General features: G+C 40.0%; 1 protein-coding gene across 1 annotated transcript in view; it reads left to right on the top strand.

Moving 5' to 3' along the window:
* Positions 1-12,762, top strand: part of DYNC2H1 (dynein cytoplasmic 2 heavy chain 1) — a gene marked incomplete at its 5' end in the record, with an annotated part of 274,888 nt that overhangs the window by 131,801 nt on the left and 130,325 nt on the right. Inside the window, 4 exons of the mRNA XM_080815645.1 lie at positions 2,329-2,418; positions 8,740-8,805; positions 10,540-10,590; positions 11,352-11,429. Coding sequence (XP_080671771.1) covers positions 2,329-2,418; positions 8,740-8,805; positions 10,540-10,590; positions 11,352-11,429 — 285 coding nt within the window. The remainder of the gene's footprint in view (positions 1-2,328; positions 2,419-8,739; positions 8,806-10,539; positions 10,591-11,351; positions 11,430-12,762) is intronic.

The following is a 12,762-nucleotide window of genomic DNA, read 5'->3' as shown; positions in this document are numbered from 1 at the left end:
GGGACACCGAGCTGAACTTCTACACCACACAGAGTAGCAGATGTCTGGTAGGACATGTTGGGGGACGAACGTGTGTTCCAGTGCGTGAGGCAGAAGCTGTTGTAAGTCAGCCTGGGGTCAGTGTCACCTGTGTTGTGTGCAGTCTGGCGGAAGCAGTCCCAAAGCTGCTGTGATTGAGAGGGTGTGGGGGGGGGAGCGTCTCCTCTTTACAAGAGGGTGTCACAGAATGGGCCTATGGTTTTTTGCTTTGTTTTGTTTTGTTTAAGGATTTTATTTATTTATTTGACAGAGAGAGAGATCACAAGTAGGCAGAGAGCCAGGCTGAGAGAGAGAGGGAAGCAGGCTCCCTGCTGAGCAGAGAGCCCGATGCGGGGCTGGATCCCAGGACCCTGGCATCGTGACCTGAGCCGAAGGCAGAGGCTTAACCCACTGAGCCACCCAGACGCCCCAGAGAATGGGCCTGTATTTTAAGGCAGCTACAGACATTGATGGTTTCTCTTTTTTCAGTGGATTGCTTCTCTAGTTTTCTTCTGAGTTAAATTCCTAGACTTGAATAACTGGGACCAAAGTGCCCATCTGTAAGCTCTCAGTCAAATGCCTCTCATTACCTTTGGGGACATGTGCTGTTGGCGTGTTAAACCGAGACAGTCACAGCGCCTTTTCCATCTGTGTCTCCACCAACAGTGGATTATATCTTCGAATAATTTTTGCATGATAAATTTCTCATAAATTACTTAGAAAGTACACAATTACAAGTTTATTTTAAATTCTTTTTTTTCCTTTAGTCTAAAAATATTCCTGTTCAAAGTCAGTGACTCTGAGGGTGCCTGGGTGGCTCAGTGGGTTAAGTGTCTGCCTTCGGCTCAGGTCATGATCTCAGGGTCCTGGAATTGAGACCCGAGTCGGGCTCTCTGCTCAGCAGGGAGCCTGCTTCCCCCACCCCCTCTGCCTGCCTCTCTGCCTGCTTGTGATCTCTATCCGTCAAATAAATAAATAAATAAAATCTTCAAAAAAAAAAAAAAGTCAGCAACTCTGAAGGAGTATGAGAACTGATGAAAAGGTTAGCAGTTCTGCCTGAACCCAGTGAGAACTTGGGTTATTCTGCTGCACAGCTCCGTGTGTCCTCAGGAACTGGCAGTCTTTGATGGTGTGGCTCTTGAATAACACTGACCTTTTTGTGTGTGTGCATGTGTATGTTTGTGTGTATGGTGTGTGTGCATGTGCATGCATGTGCATGTGTATGCATGCATGTGTATGTTTATGCATGTGTGTATATGTGCATGTGTGTTTATATTGTGTGAATGTGTGTGCATGTGTGTGTTTGTGTGTATTGTACATGTGCGTGATCTTTGTGAAGGAGTAGTGAAGGGGAGAGGCTGTTTGCCACGTGAGCTCTCAGGTAGGACAGGTACCACCGGGGCCGGGCCGGGGCCTGCTGCACATGAGCGCCAGCCTGTGTGGTTTTATGTCAGTGTCACCCCTCACCCTGCTTATCCTGGATATAGTTCTTTAAACTGTTACAGTTGTCGTACGAGGTTTTTTCTTGTCAATTATAATCATAAGCAAGCAAGAAAATTTAGCCTAACTAGTACAGCAGAGTTGAACTTTCATGGGCTGTTTCCTCCAAGTGCTCCCTGAGGTGAGATGTAAAGTTCTATCACTGTTGGGGAACAGACCAGCCTTGACAGTCCCCTCTGTTTGTGTCCACACCAAGCCCTCCTTCAGTAAGCCGAGGGAACAGCCATTAGTGGTTTTTCCAGATCATGGCAGTCGTGTACCACACAGAAGCAGAGAACAGGTGAAACACTAAAGGTGGTACGAGTTCTTAAACAGCATCACGGTCAAAGTTACTGTCCATCCTTAGCTAACGTGGAAGGCGTGGTTTAAGATTGTTCAGGTTCTTATATTGAGGATGAGAAAATTTTATATTGGGTGGTTCTGGTCACCCTGTTTTGGGGCTGGGTTGATCATTATAATACAAGGAATGAAATGGGTTTAGCCCATACTTACAGTATTTTTAATGCCATTAGGTATCAAAGTGGTATCGTCAAATTCAATTCACATTGTATTATTGGAAATTGACTGTAATTTTCATTCATTGAAATCTTTAACTCTGTGCATTAAAGAAAAATACATCAAATATTTTTCTTGTATTAGTGTACAAATTTAATGTACTTGTTTGGTCCCTTGAATTGACAAAGATAATTGTTCCAGAATCAGCTTTGAGTGTGGAGGAGCAGTTCATAGGTGTGATTATGCTTTGGGGTATTATTTACATGTTTATAAATTTTCTAATGGTTTTTTAAGTTTTCTAATTGTAATCTATAGGAATCTGAAAATACAGAACAGAGAATCCAGTCTCTTATCAGCTCATTAAAACATATGGTTTATGAATATATATGCCGTTGTCTATTCAAGGTAAGAAGTACTGTTTTTTCATGTATAAAATACGACCTGTATTTTGATTTGATTCATTATTATAGTTAAATTGTATCACATTTATCTACAAAAGGTATTGAAATTGGCATTTCTGATACTTTCCCAGAATGATGCTCATTGCTAACTGGAAGGTCTCATGGCATGGCAGGGTGTGGTTGGGAGGGAGGAGAACGTGAGCAAGGAAGGGAGAGCACCTGTGCAGGGCGTCGGCCGCCGTGGCTCTGGACACCAGTAGCCCAGAAAGAGGACCCTGTGACAGGCTGTGGAGGTCATTTTCTAGCTGCACCGGTGTCCCCTGCTCAGCACTGGTGCCAGTGTGCACCACAGTAGGACGTTTGGGGAGTCTGTTTGGGAGTACTTCTCTACACAGTTGTTAAATTCAAAAATACCTCTTGATATTGCTAGTGTCCCGTAGGTTGGGAGACAAAATTGGTTCCATTCCTGGCGTTAGGAAGTAAACTAATGCCTGATCCTGAGTTGTGAAATTTGTCATGGGTGTCTTCATATTACAAGGGTCCCCGAGGAATATAAAGTGAAATGTATTTTAGAAATTTTTGAATGTTGTAGAGAAAATAGAAGCTTTCACTTAGGATTTTTTTTTTTTTTTTAAGTACTGGTCTTTGGATATAGGCTGAGCTAGATGAGGAAGAGCTTTGTAAAGGCAATTAACTACATGAGAGAAATAGAGTTACTATGGTACAGTTATGTAGGGTTCTTAGAAAATCTTGGGAAAGATACAGTTAATACATTCTTCAGAAAGGGACAGTAACTTTTTTGAGTAGAGTCAGAATATTGATGATCTTTCCTTGAGACAGAGGAAATTATTACTGGACACTCAAAGACCTATAGCTGTACATTTCTGTGGGATGTTTCTTTAATGAGAACTGTGGAGACCCATAGGTCTATAGACAGGGTATATGTGTATTTTGGAGCTCTTATGGTTAGCCATCCTTCTAAAAATCACCTGTTTGGCCCCCAGTTTTAACTTGCATACATGAGGAATTATAAGCAGATAAGGAAGGAAGGTAAAATAAACAGCTTTAATAAAAATTCAGAGGAGATAAAAAATATTTATAAGCCATAACTTGATAAAAAAATAGACAGATTAATAATATCCAGATTAATAATAACCAGATTAATAATATTTGCTTATAAGCAGATGATCTCAAAGCCCAATTTGTCCCCTAAAACATTATGATCTTAGATAGGTATGAGGATGGCATCTCTAACATTTGTGTAATGGATTTTTGTACATAATACTTAAGCATTTTTATTACACAGACACAACTTAAAAATGTTTTCTGAAAGAGTTTCAAGCTTTATTTTATTTTAAGTTTATTTTATCTTCCTTGTTATTTGCCATATTTGTTGATTTTCTTGGTATTCTAAAGAATAAGCTGTTTACAGAACAAGTCCACTTTATTGTAATTATTTTTAAATTTTATTTTTTAATCATTGGATTTATGTTTTGATTGCTATGTTATGAATTCTTATGATTAGTTTTTATTTTATTCACATATAATGTACTGTTTGTTTCAGGGCTGCAGGTCTGTGAATTGTCAGGCTTACACACTTCACAGCAATCACCGTAGCACATGGGCTCCTCAGTGTCCATCACCCAGCCACCCTGTCCCTACCCCCCACGCCCCTGCAACCCTCAGTTTGTTTCCTGAGATTAAGAGTCTCTTATGGTTTGTCTCCCTCCCCCGTCCCATCTTGGTTCGTTTTTTTCTCCCTCTCTTTGTAGCTTTAATCTTCCTTATTCTTCTAGCAAATACATTAGAGCCACAAAGCTTCACTTCGATCACTCTCCTAAGAATATACTTAATGCTTTTTTACTTTTCTTTCAAGACCTATACACTCAAATAGGCTGTGATTTGTGAAAATATCACAGACCTGCACTTATTTTAAAAATGTTTCTGTGGAAAGATAATAGAAACTTTCCTATTCACTGCAGAGATGAGCAGCTTGTTTGGGATTCCTTGTTTCTGATCCGTATATCTGTGCCTCTGCCTATGTGTTCTTACCTTTTTTTTAGAAATACACTCTATTGACTGATGAGATTTAAACCCTTATGTCATGCGTTCTGCCATGTAATTAGGGGAAGATACAGTACATGTTCGGTGTGGAGACGGTTGACTCGGTCAGTGGAGTTTAGTTGGGGCTGCTCCCTGTGCAAACACATGGCAGTGAGGCTCCAGCCAGCGTCCCATTGCACGACACGGGGGCGCGAAGGCTGGGCGTCCTCGGCAGTGCAGTGAGCATGTGCGATTCCTTATCGCCCGTCTTGAGAAATACTTCTCTGTTGTGAGCAGTTAACACTCAACTTTAGAATGCTGTCATGTGTAATTCTAGAGACGTGTTTTAACTGGTGATGGACTGTCTGGTTTCTAATATTCAGATTTCTCTATGTGAATTCTCAGTGTGAATTCAGCAATCCACGGCGTTCCAGTGTTGCATGATAAGAAAGCACAGGAATTGTAGAGCAATGAGATAATTTCTCAAGACTGAGCATTGTAATCTGACCTAGGGTGGAACTGATTTCGTATTTTAGTGAAAGGTTTTTGTATTTGTAGCAATCAGCTTCACATTACCCTGCCTTCCAGTCTCTCTTGCTGATGTTGCTGGTGTGTTGGTGACAGCGTTGTGACAGCGAGAGACCCTGAAACAGAAGCTGGGTTATTAGTGGTCACGTCACACCCACAGAAAACCAGCTTGACCTGGAACAAAAATGATTGACTTGTTTTGTAGCAGAAACTTTGGACTTTTAATAAACCAAACCAAATGGAGAAAGCTGTTGAGCTCTTTCCCTTGAGATCATTGGCTCTGCCATTCTTCTTCTCCAAGCGACCAAAAGTGTTTCTTTCAGTAACCGAAGTATTTTGGACAATTATAGCATAAGTAGCATACTTGGTTCCCCAAGACTTATGATTATAATGCAACTATGTACAAGTTAGTACTTCTCCAGGTAATTTCTTCATCCCAGTTTATCACTTGGAGTAGATACAAAATAGTGGAAGTTGCGTTGGAGTGTTAAATAATTTCCACATGTATTGGATGAGAGTAGAGAAAAGGGTTGGAAAGAGGCCTTGGAGAGCATGTACTCTCAGTGTTTGCCCTTCCTCGTGGAAGTATTTCCTAAGGGAGCTCTGATGTGGTGCAGAAAGACTGTCTGGTGAGGTGTGCAGAGCTCACCTCACCTCCCTCTTCCAATGAATTGGCTAGTTGAGTAAAATACAGATGAATCATACATTTTCAAAATAAAATCATAGTGTCTTATGATTATATTTATCTGACAAATCATTGAATTTGGATTCTGGTATTTTTTTCTGTCAAAATGTGTTTTCTTTTAACAGAAAAGTGGACGCTCTTTGATTGGCTGTTTATAAATTTTATAACTTGTTGCTGTTAAAATGAATCCTGATAATTTGGATCATTTTCTTCTGCTTAGGAAATTTTGAAACTTAGCATTTATCTAACCCTTTAGATATTCATAAGTAGAGTTGGATTGCATAGAATTGTTCATTAAAATGTGTGACTTCGAGCACAAGTATGGGTACTCAAGGTCTGTGCTATCTCAGTATTGTGTAGATTAGAGCAAGGCTTCAAATGGTAACATCTGTTTTATACTTTTCCCTGAATGTATTTGAAAGTGATGAATAGTGTAGAGTACTCTTATTCTTCCTACTGCTTCTTAATCTCTGAGAGTCATATGGTTTATAGAATTTTTTAAGATGAATTTCCTCTTCAGTGCAGTATTATGTAGTACATCAGGTTACTGCAAAGCGGGTAGTTATTATCTGTCACCGTCCAATGTTCCAGGCACTGCGCAAGGACATGCATTACTTAATTCCTACAACAACCCCATTCTAGAAGGGAGGAAATCAAGATTTAGAGCTAGCACCTTTCTGTAGGTTTTTCAGATGTAGAGGATGTTGGAACTGGAATTTAAACCCACTCTGCTGGATGCCGGAGACTTGGGCTGACCGGCTGGGGGTGAAGCTGAACGGTTGTGTCTGGAAAAGTGAACTGTGTCCCAGCCGAGACGTGGACTTGAGAATTCCTGTATCTCCTATGAGTTTTGTGCTAATGGTTTTACCCTTTCTGAACATTGACGAGCACGTGTAATGGCAGAGGATGCACTGTGTGGCTGATTCATACCATGTAGTCATCTCCTAACGATCTCTCTTCATGCTAATTATGTTGATAATCACTTGAGAGGCTGCTTATTATATAGCCCCTTGATAGTAAAGAATTTTGTAAGAGAACCCAAGTGTGATTAGATAAATTGACGTTGAACTAAAAAACCCTAAATTTTCTGGTCTGATGAGCAGTATAGAACAAGGACATCAGAGGTACAAAATATTTTCTCAACTAGATATTGGCAGGTTTTTTGTTGTTGTTATTGTTTGAAATAAGTACGCAGAAAGTCCATAAGCTTGATGTGTTCATTCTTAATTTGACTCCAGTTTATTTGGAAATAGTGTGTTCTCTTGTCTCTCAGTAAATTATATTTTTAGGAGTACTTTTGAGTCATAATTGTTCTTTATTAGAATACTGTTCTTAAATACTTATGGCTGACTGCCAGCAATAGCTTCTTTGGCCATTTTCAGCCGGGAACACCATCGACAGAGATCCCGGTGAGCCTGGTTGGGCCATGTGAATTCGTACTCCCTGATACCTGAGAACACTGCACACCTCCCCAGATGGCGTGTCTTGCTTTTTATATTTTTAAGCCACATGGGAGTTATTTCACACACATAGTAGTTGGTTGTAACTTTTTTCCCACACCCGAGTGATGGCCATCTGCTTAAAGTTTTTCTACTTTGAGAATTTTTTTTTTCAGGCATTGACTATGTTATGGTTCTAAAGACATGGTTTTTATTTATTCACTTAATAGGCATTCGTTGAGTACTTGTGTAGACATATGTAACATATACTTTCATAAAGGAAATTATCCTTTCGTGTTATTCAAGACACTGAATCTTTCCGAAGGAGGGGCGATTTTCCTGCAGGTGAGGAGATCACTTGCTGGTAGTCTCTACACCCCTTACAGTTAGTCTAGGTGTAGATTTATAATCATATGCACATATGAGATATAAAGTGTTATTTATAGTGTGGGGGAAGCTATATAAATTGCTTAAGTTATAAACTGGCGGGAAAGATGGTGCTTGAGTAGATGATTTTTTTGTTGTTTTTAATAAGCATTTACTGTATTTTTTTTTAAAGATTTTATTTATTTATTTGACAGAGAGATCACAAGTAGGCAGAGAGGCAGGCAGAGAGAGAGGAAGGGAAGCAGGCTCCCTGCTGAGCAGATAGCCCGATGTGGGGCTCGATCCCAGGACCCTGGGATCATGACCTGAGCTGAAGGCAGAGGCTTTAACCCACTAAGCCACCCAGGTGCCCCAGCATTTACTATATTTTTAAACAGAAATGAGATAAGTTTATTTTAGAAGATTTACAAAATATACTTAAGAGAAAAAGAAGAAACCAAAAATAACTTATAGTTGTAAAAGTAAATCACCAATAAAAATTGATTCCATTGTTTTTCAGTTTTTTTTGCAGATATGTATCCATATATGTTTATATGAATATATTGCCCTTCTTTCCATTGTATGGGCTGTGCTATATATTTTGACTTGAATATTATTTATGATAAACTTTTGAACATTTAGTTTGTTTCAGTTTTTCCTCCATAATAAAAAATCTTGCATCAAATATCCTCATTTCTTATCTATAAATACATTCATCATCCCTTTGCATAACTTTCTAGAAATGAAATATCTCGATTTAAGGGCATAGAGAATGTTCTGGATCATGCAAGCATACGCAATGACAGATTGAAGATTACTAATGCAGGGGGTTGATCTTCATGGTAATGACTAATTCAGACCTCAAAATTGGATTTCAGCTTGTTAAATAAACCTGTATTTTTTAATTATATAATTATATGTATATTATTAATACATATATTATATGATGTATATATAAATGATATATATATGCATTTATATGATATGTATAAATAAATATAAATTATGTGATGTATATATACAGTTATATGATGACTAATCTTTAACATTTTCTCTAAAACTTCAGGTACTTTCTCTATCCTTCCCGCCTACAACTTGGAAATATTGTTCTGTGTAGGTGCCACTGGGATAGTCATTTCTTATATTGGTAAAAGTAGATAATTTAAAGATAGGACACAGATTTTGTGAACTGACATTTCAGGACTGTGCTTTTCCGAAAACACAAATTTAGAAACAGCAAGATAACATTTGTTATTCTTTTCAGGCTGATCAGTTGATGTTTGCTTTGCATTTTGTTCGAGGCATGCATCCTGAACTTTTCCAAGAAAATGTAAGTGGGGGTAAAGGAGGAAACAGTTAGATTTACATAGAAGTTTGGTAATGGGCAGATTTATGGTTGGAGTGGAAATAACTTTGTCTGGAAATTATCTATCAACCTATTGATAAAGATTTAAAATTTTAAATTTAAAAAGTTAAAAATTTAGTGCAAGATGCTGATTTCCTTCTCCCCTCTGGGTGGGCCCAGTATTTGGAAGGGATGGTGAGGCAGAGTGACTTACCCCAGTGCTTCTAGACCTTTCTGAACCCCAGTCCCCTGTTTGTCTTGCTCGCACGGGCAGTGGAGCTGAGACATATACAAAGTGAAACGGTGCTGGTGGAGAGCTGCCTCCTTTACCCCCTTCACTGACTTGCTCCGAGTCAGCATGGGAAGCAGGAGGGCGGCTGTTTCCAGAAACGTCCAGGAGCCCAGAGCCTTGTGTTAGTCTTTTATGTATAATTCATCTTCGTTGTCTATAACTTCATTTCTGGTCTGCCCTATCAACCTCTCCCACTTGAAAAGAACCCCCTTCACGTTAGAGCTAACTAATCCACCTCTGGTGTGCTTCTGACGTTTAAAAAGTTATTTGTAAGTGATTTTCTGGGTTTGATGTCACTGTCATCAGTGAGAGTGAAGCATCAGGGTAGGGGGGGTAGCGTATGGACAGATGGACGGTCCAGCTGTGACCGTCCCCGCTGCTTGGTCGGATTTCCTGTCCTGGGCTCTCCTTATTGGAATCAGACTTGAAGAACACGGACGTTCCCCTGTGCCTCTTTCCTCTTGTGCTCTGGCCGACTCGTATCGTTTCTCCTGAATTTGTGGATTTGACCCCTTTTATTCCCACCATTAGCTTTGACGCCTTTCCCTCCCCCGCATCATGTTTTTCACCATGATCAGTACATTCCGCACTGGGTAAGACTCAGTATTCCCTGGTTTTCCCTGCTGGAGTGTACGTCAATACTGGGAAGAGAACATTTTTCTCTGACCCCCGTCTAGTAATAGTAACCATTTCTATTCCATCGTGACTGTGTGATTTCAGTGAAGAGGAGTGAGTGGTCATGCTGGGTCGAGGCAGGAAGTAATTTTGTTTTTTTTCTATATTGCTCTCAAATTTTATGTGTTTTCTCTTTATTTGCTGACCGGTACATAACACAGAGTATGATAGTGCCCATTATTACCTGCAGGGAGGTCGGGGTGAAGAGAGAGATCTTGGGGCACTAGATTCTGTAGCCCTGGGTCAGTCGTGATTCTGTGGATTAATTTAAAAAAAGAATAATGGCAGTCTTCTCCTAATCCGTTGAAAAAGATGAGTTAATGGAAGTACTTTTCTCTATTTTTTCCCAGCATACAGGATTTTTTAAATTTTTGATGCACTTTATTGCTTATTTATTAGTGAAAAATGGCATATAATGGGGCAAATCAAGATAAACACTGACTGAACACGACATGTAAATTTTTGGATGTTGACACATTGTATATCTATAGGGAGAGAAACTGTAGTTAGGTTTTTGCTTTAGTAAACTTGTTGCTCATCGTTTGCCTAGGAATGTGTTATGTTGCTACATGAACTCATTCTTGATGTCAGTGTTGAACCAGAAAGGGAAGACGTGACATGAGTTTTATTATTTTTTTTTCCATGTCCTTAGAAAGCTGCACTGTAAGCCATCTTACAGGGAAATGGAGACAATTGTGTTAGCTGGTTAGTATTTTTGTATTTTTTGAGTAAATCATATTTTTATTCAATAGGAATGGGATACGTTTACAGGTGTGGTTGTTGGAGACATGTTGCGGAAAGCTGTAAGTAAAAATAATAAAATTATTTCACTCTTAGGGAAAGTAGTTCTCACTTTGACTTCCTGAGATATTATTTGCTTCAGAGGAATTTTACAGTTCTGTTGAAATTATACTTTAACTAGAGGAATATATTCTTGCCTCTACAACCATTCTATAAAACGGACCTAAATATTTTTGTCCTTAGAGACATATATTCTTATGAGAATGATACTAATTAAATACTAAGAAACTAATGCAGTTTCTTTCAGTATCCCAAGAACACTTTATAATCCTGAAAAAATAAAATTTTGTGTTGTGACTAGGAAAATTCTCATATAACTGAAGTTTAAAATGTTTTTAAAAATTTTTGATAACTTCAAGTTTAGCTTTTTCTCTACTACTTTTCTATTTGAACACGTAATGAGTAATAGTTTTCTTCAAAGCAGAATACCCAAACTGTAATGCAAAATCTAGATTATGTATGAAATGCAAGATATTATTAAAAATAATGTAAAATCTATGGCCATTTTTATTATATTTTATTACATTTTTAAGTTTCATAAAAGATAATGTACAATGAAAATGAATGCAACGTTTGTGTAGATGGTTATTATACCTTGTTACATTGAATTTTACAATAGTGTTGTATAGAATTTTACAATAGTAGAACAAATGAAGTAATAATACACAGAATGAGTTTTTCAAATCAGAGTTCATAGAGTTAGCTTAGTTTCTTATTAATTTTTCTAAGTCTGAACGTCACCAAATACGTTGCTCTTCCGAAGGACTCCCAGCAGAGGATCCGGGATCAGCTCCCATCATGGATAGACCAGGAGCGCGGCTGGGCAGTGGCCACACTGAAGGTACTCGCGACTTTCCTGCTGTGGGGGATGCTGTAGCTTCTCCGAGTCATGTTTATTTTTGCAGCTGCTCCCTGTTCATCTCAGTGTTGATATTGCGGTGACTCTGCCGTCAGAGCCCTGGGGAAAGGACGTCAGAGAGTTACTCTGTTCTGATTAGTCCTTTAATCCTGAGCTACATCTTTCCTCCAGCACGCACACGTTTGGTCTCCATGGCACAAGGTTCTGCGCGGTGCACCCACAGGGGGTAGAAGAGAAGTAGACAGAGGATGCGATACGGAGCGTGGAGGCCTTATCGATAGACTAATTCAAGATTGGTAGAGAGATGCGGTGCACTTAGGAGTTTCCGATTCAAACTGTTTCTCTTGCTTTATTCATCTTTGAACTATCCCGCGCCGGCAGCTCCTCCCCGTCCTCACGGTCCCTCCCTCGCCCGCGCTCCTCTCTGTCCTTGGGATCCCTCCCTGAGTTGTGACTCTCACCATTCACCCGGGCTTTGCTGCAGAGTCTCTGCTTCCGATCTTAGGCCTCTCTGTTTTGTTGTATCCTTTATGTCTTAAAGCTGACTCACACTTCGGTTTGCGCTCTACTAAAGCCTTCTGAGGGCTGGTTATCACTCCCAGGATCAAGTCCATCGTCATTTGCGTAGGAGAGAAGACAGCCCGTGGCCTGCTCCTTGCCCGACTCTTCCCTGCTATCTCCAGTCCGTCCCCACACGGTTTCTCGCACTTTCACTTCCCGCGGCTGCTGCCTCTAGCCGGCCTGCCCTGTGGCCATGTTCACCTGGCAGACATCACTTTCGCGTTTGAGGTCTTAACCTTCTTCATCCTGTCTCTTCCGTTGGCATCCATCTTGAACATTCCTGCGTCACAGCGCCTGTCCTCCTGAGTCAGAACGATGCAGTGTGTCGGTCTCTTCTCCCAGGTTGCAGGTGCATTGAGACGGATCCGTGCCTTGTCAGGCTTGCTGTCCCCAACACTCAGTGCAAAACCTGACTGGTACGTTCCTTTGTTCAGTAAGTGCCTGCTGTACCCTCGACACATAGTTCGTTTTCTGTTACGCACCTGTTCTGGTTGCACACATGAAGGTGAGGAGCGGACAAGCTAATGACAAAACAGGGGATGTAAGGTTCACCTTGTTCATACATTCTATTGAGTGAAAGTATTTATGAAGTGTTTGTAATCTGCTGGTTGACAGCGGAGAGCACAGATGTATAAAAGTCTTGGTTCCTTCTTTCTAGGAGTTTGTCAGCTCGTGAAACACTTCTGACACAGTCCTAAGACCTGGCTCATGTATTCCGAATGAGAAAATTAATGATTATTGTTTGAACAGCTAA

Source organism: Martes martes, assembly GCF_963455335.1.
Source record: "Martes martes genome assembly, chromosome: 10".
Taxonomy (NCBI): domain Eukaryota; kingdom Metazoa; phylum Chordata; class Mammalia; order Carnivora; family Mustelidae; genus Martes; species Martes martes.
This window is presented reverse-complemented; position numbering and strand designations above follow the sequence as displayed.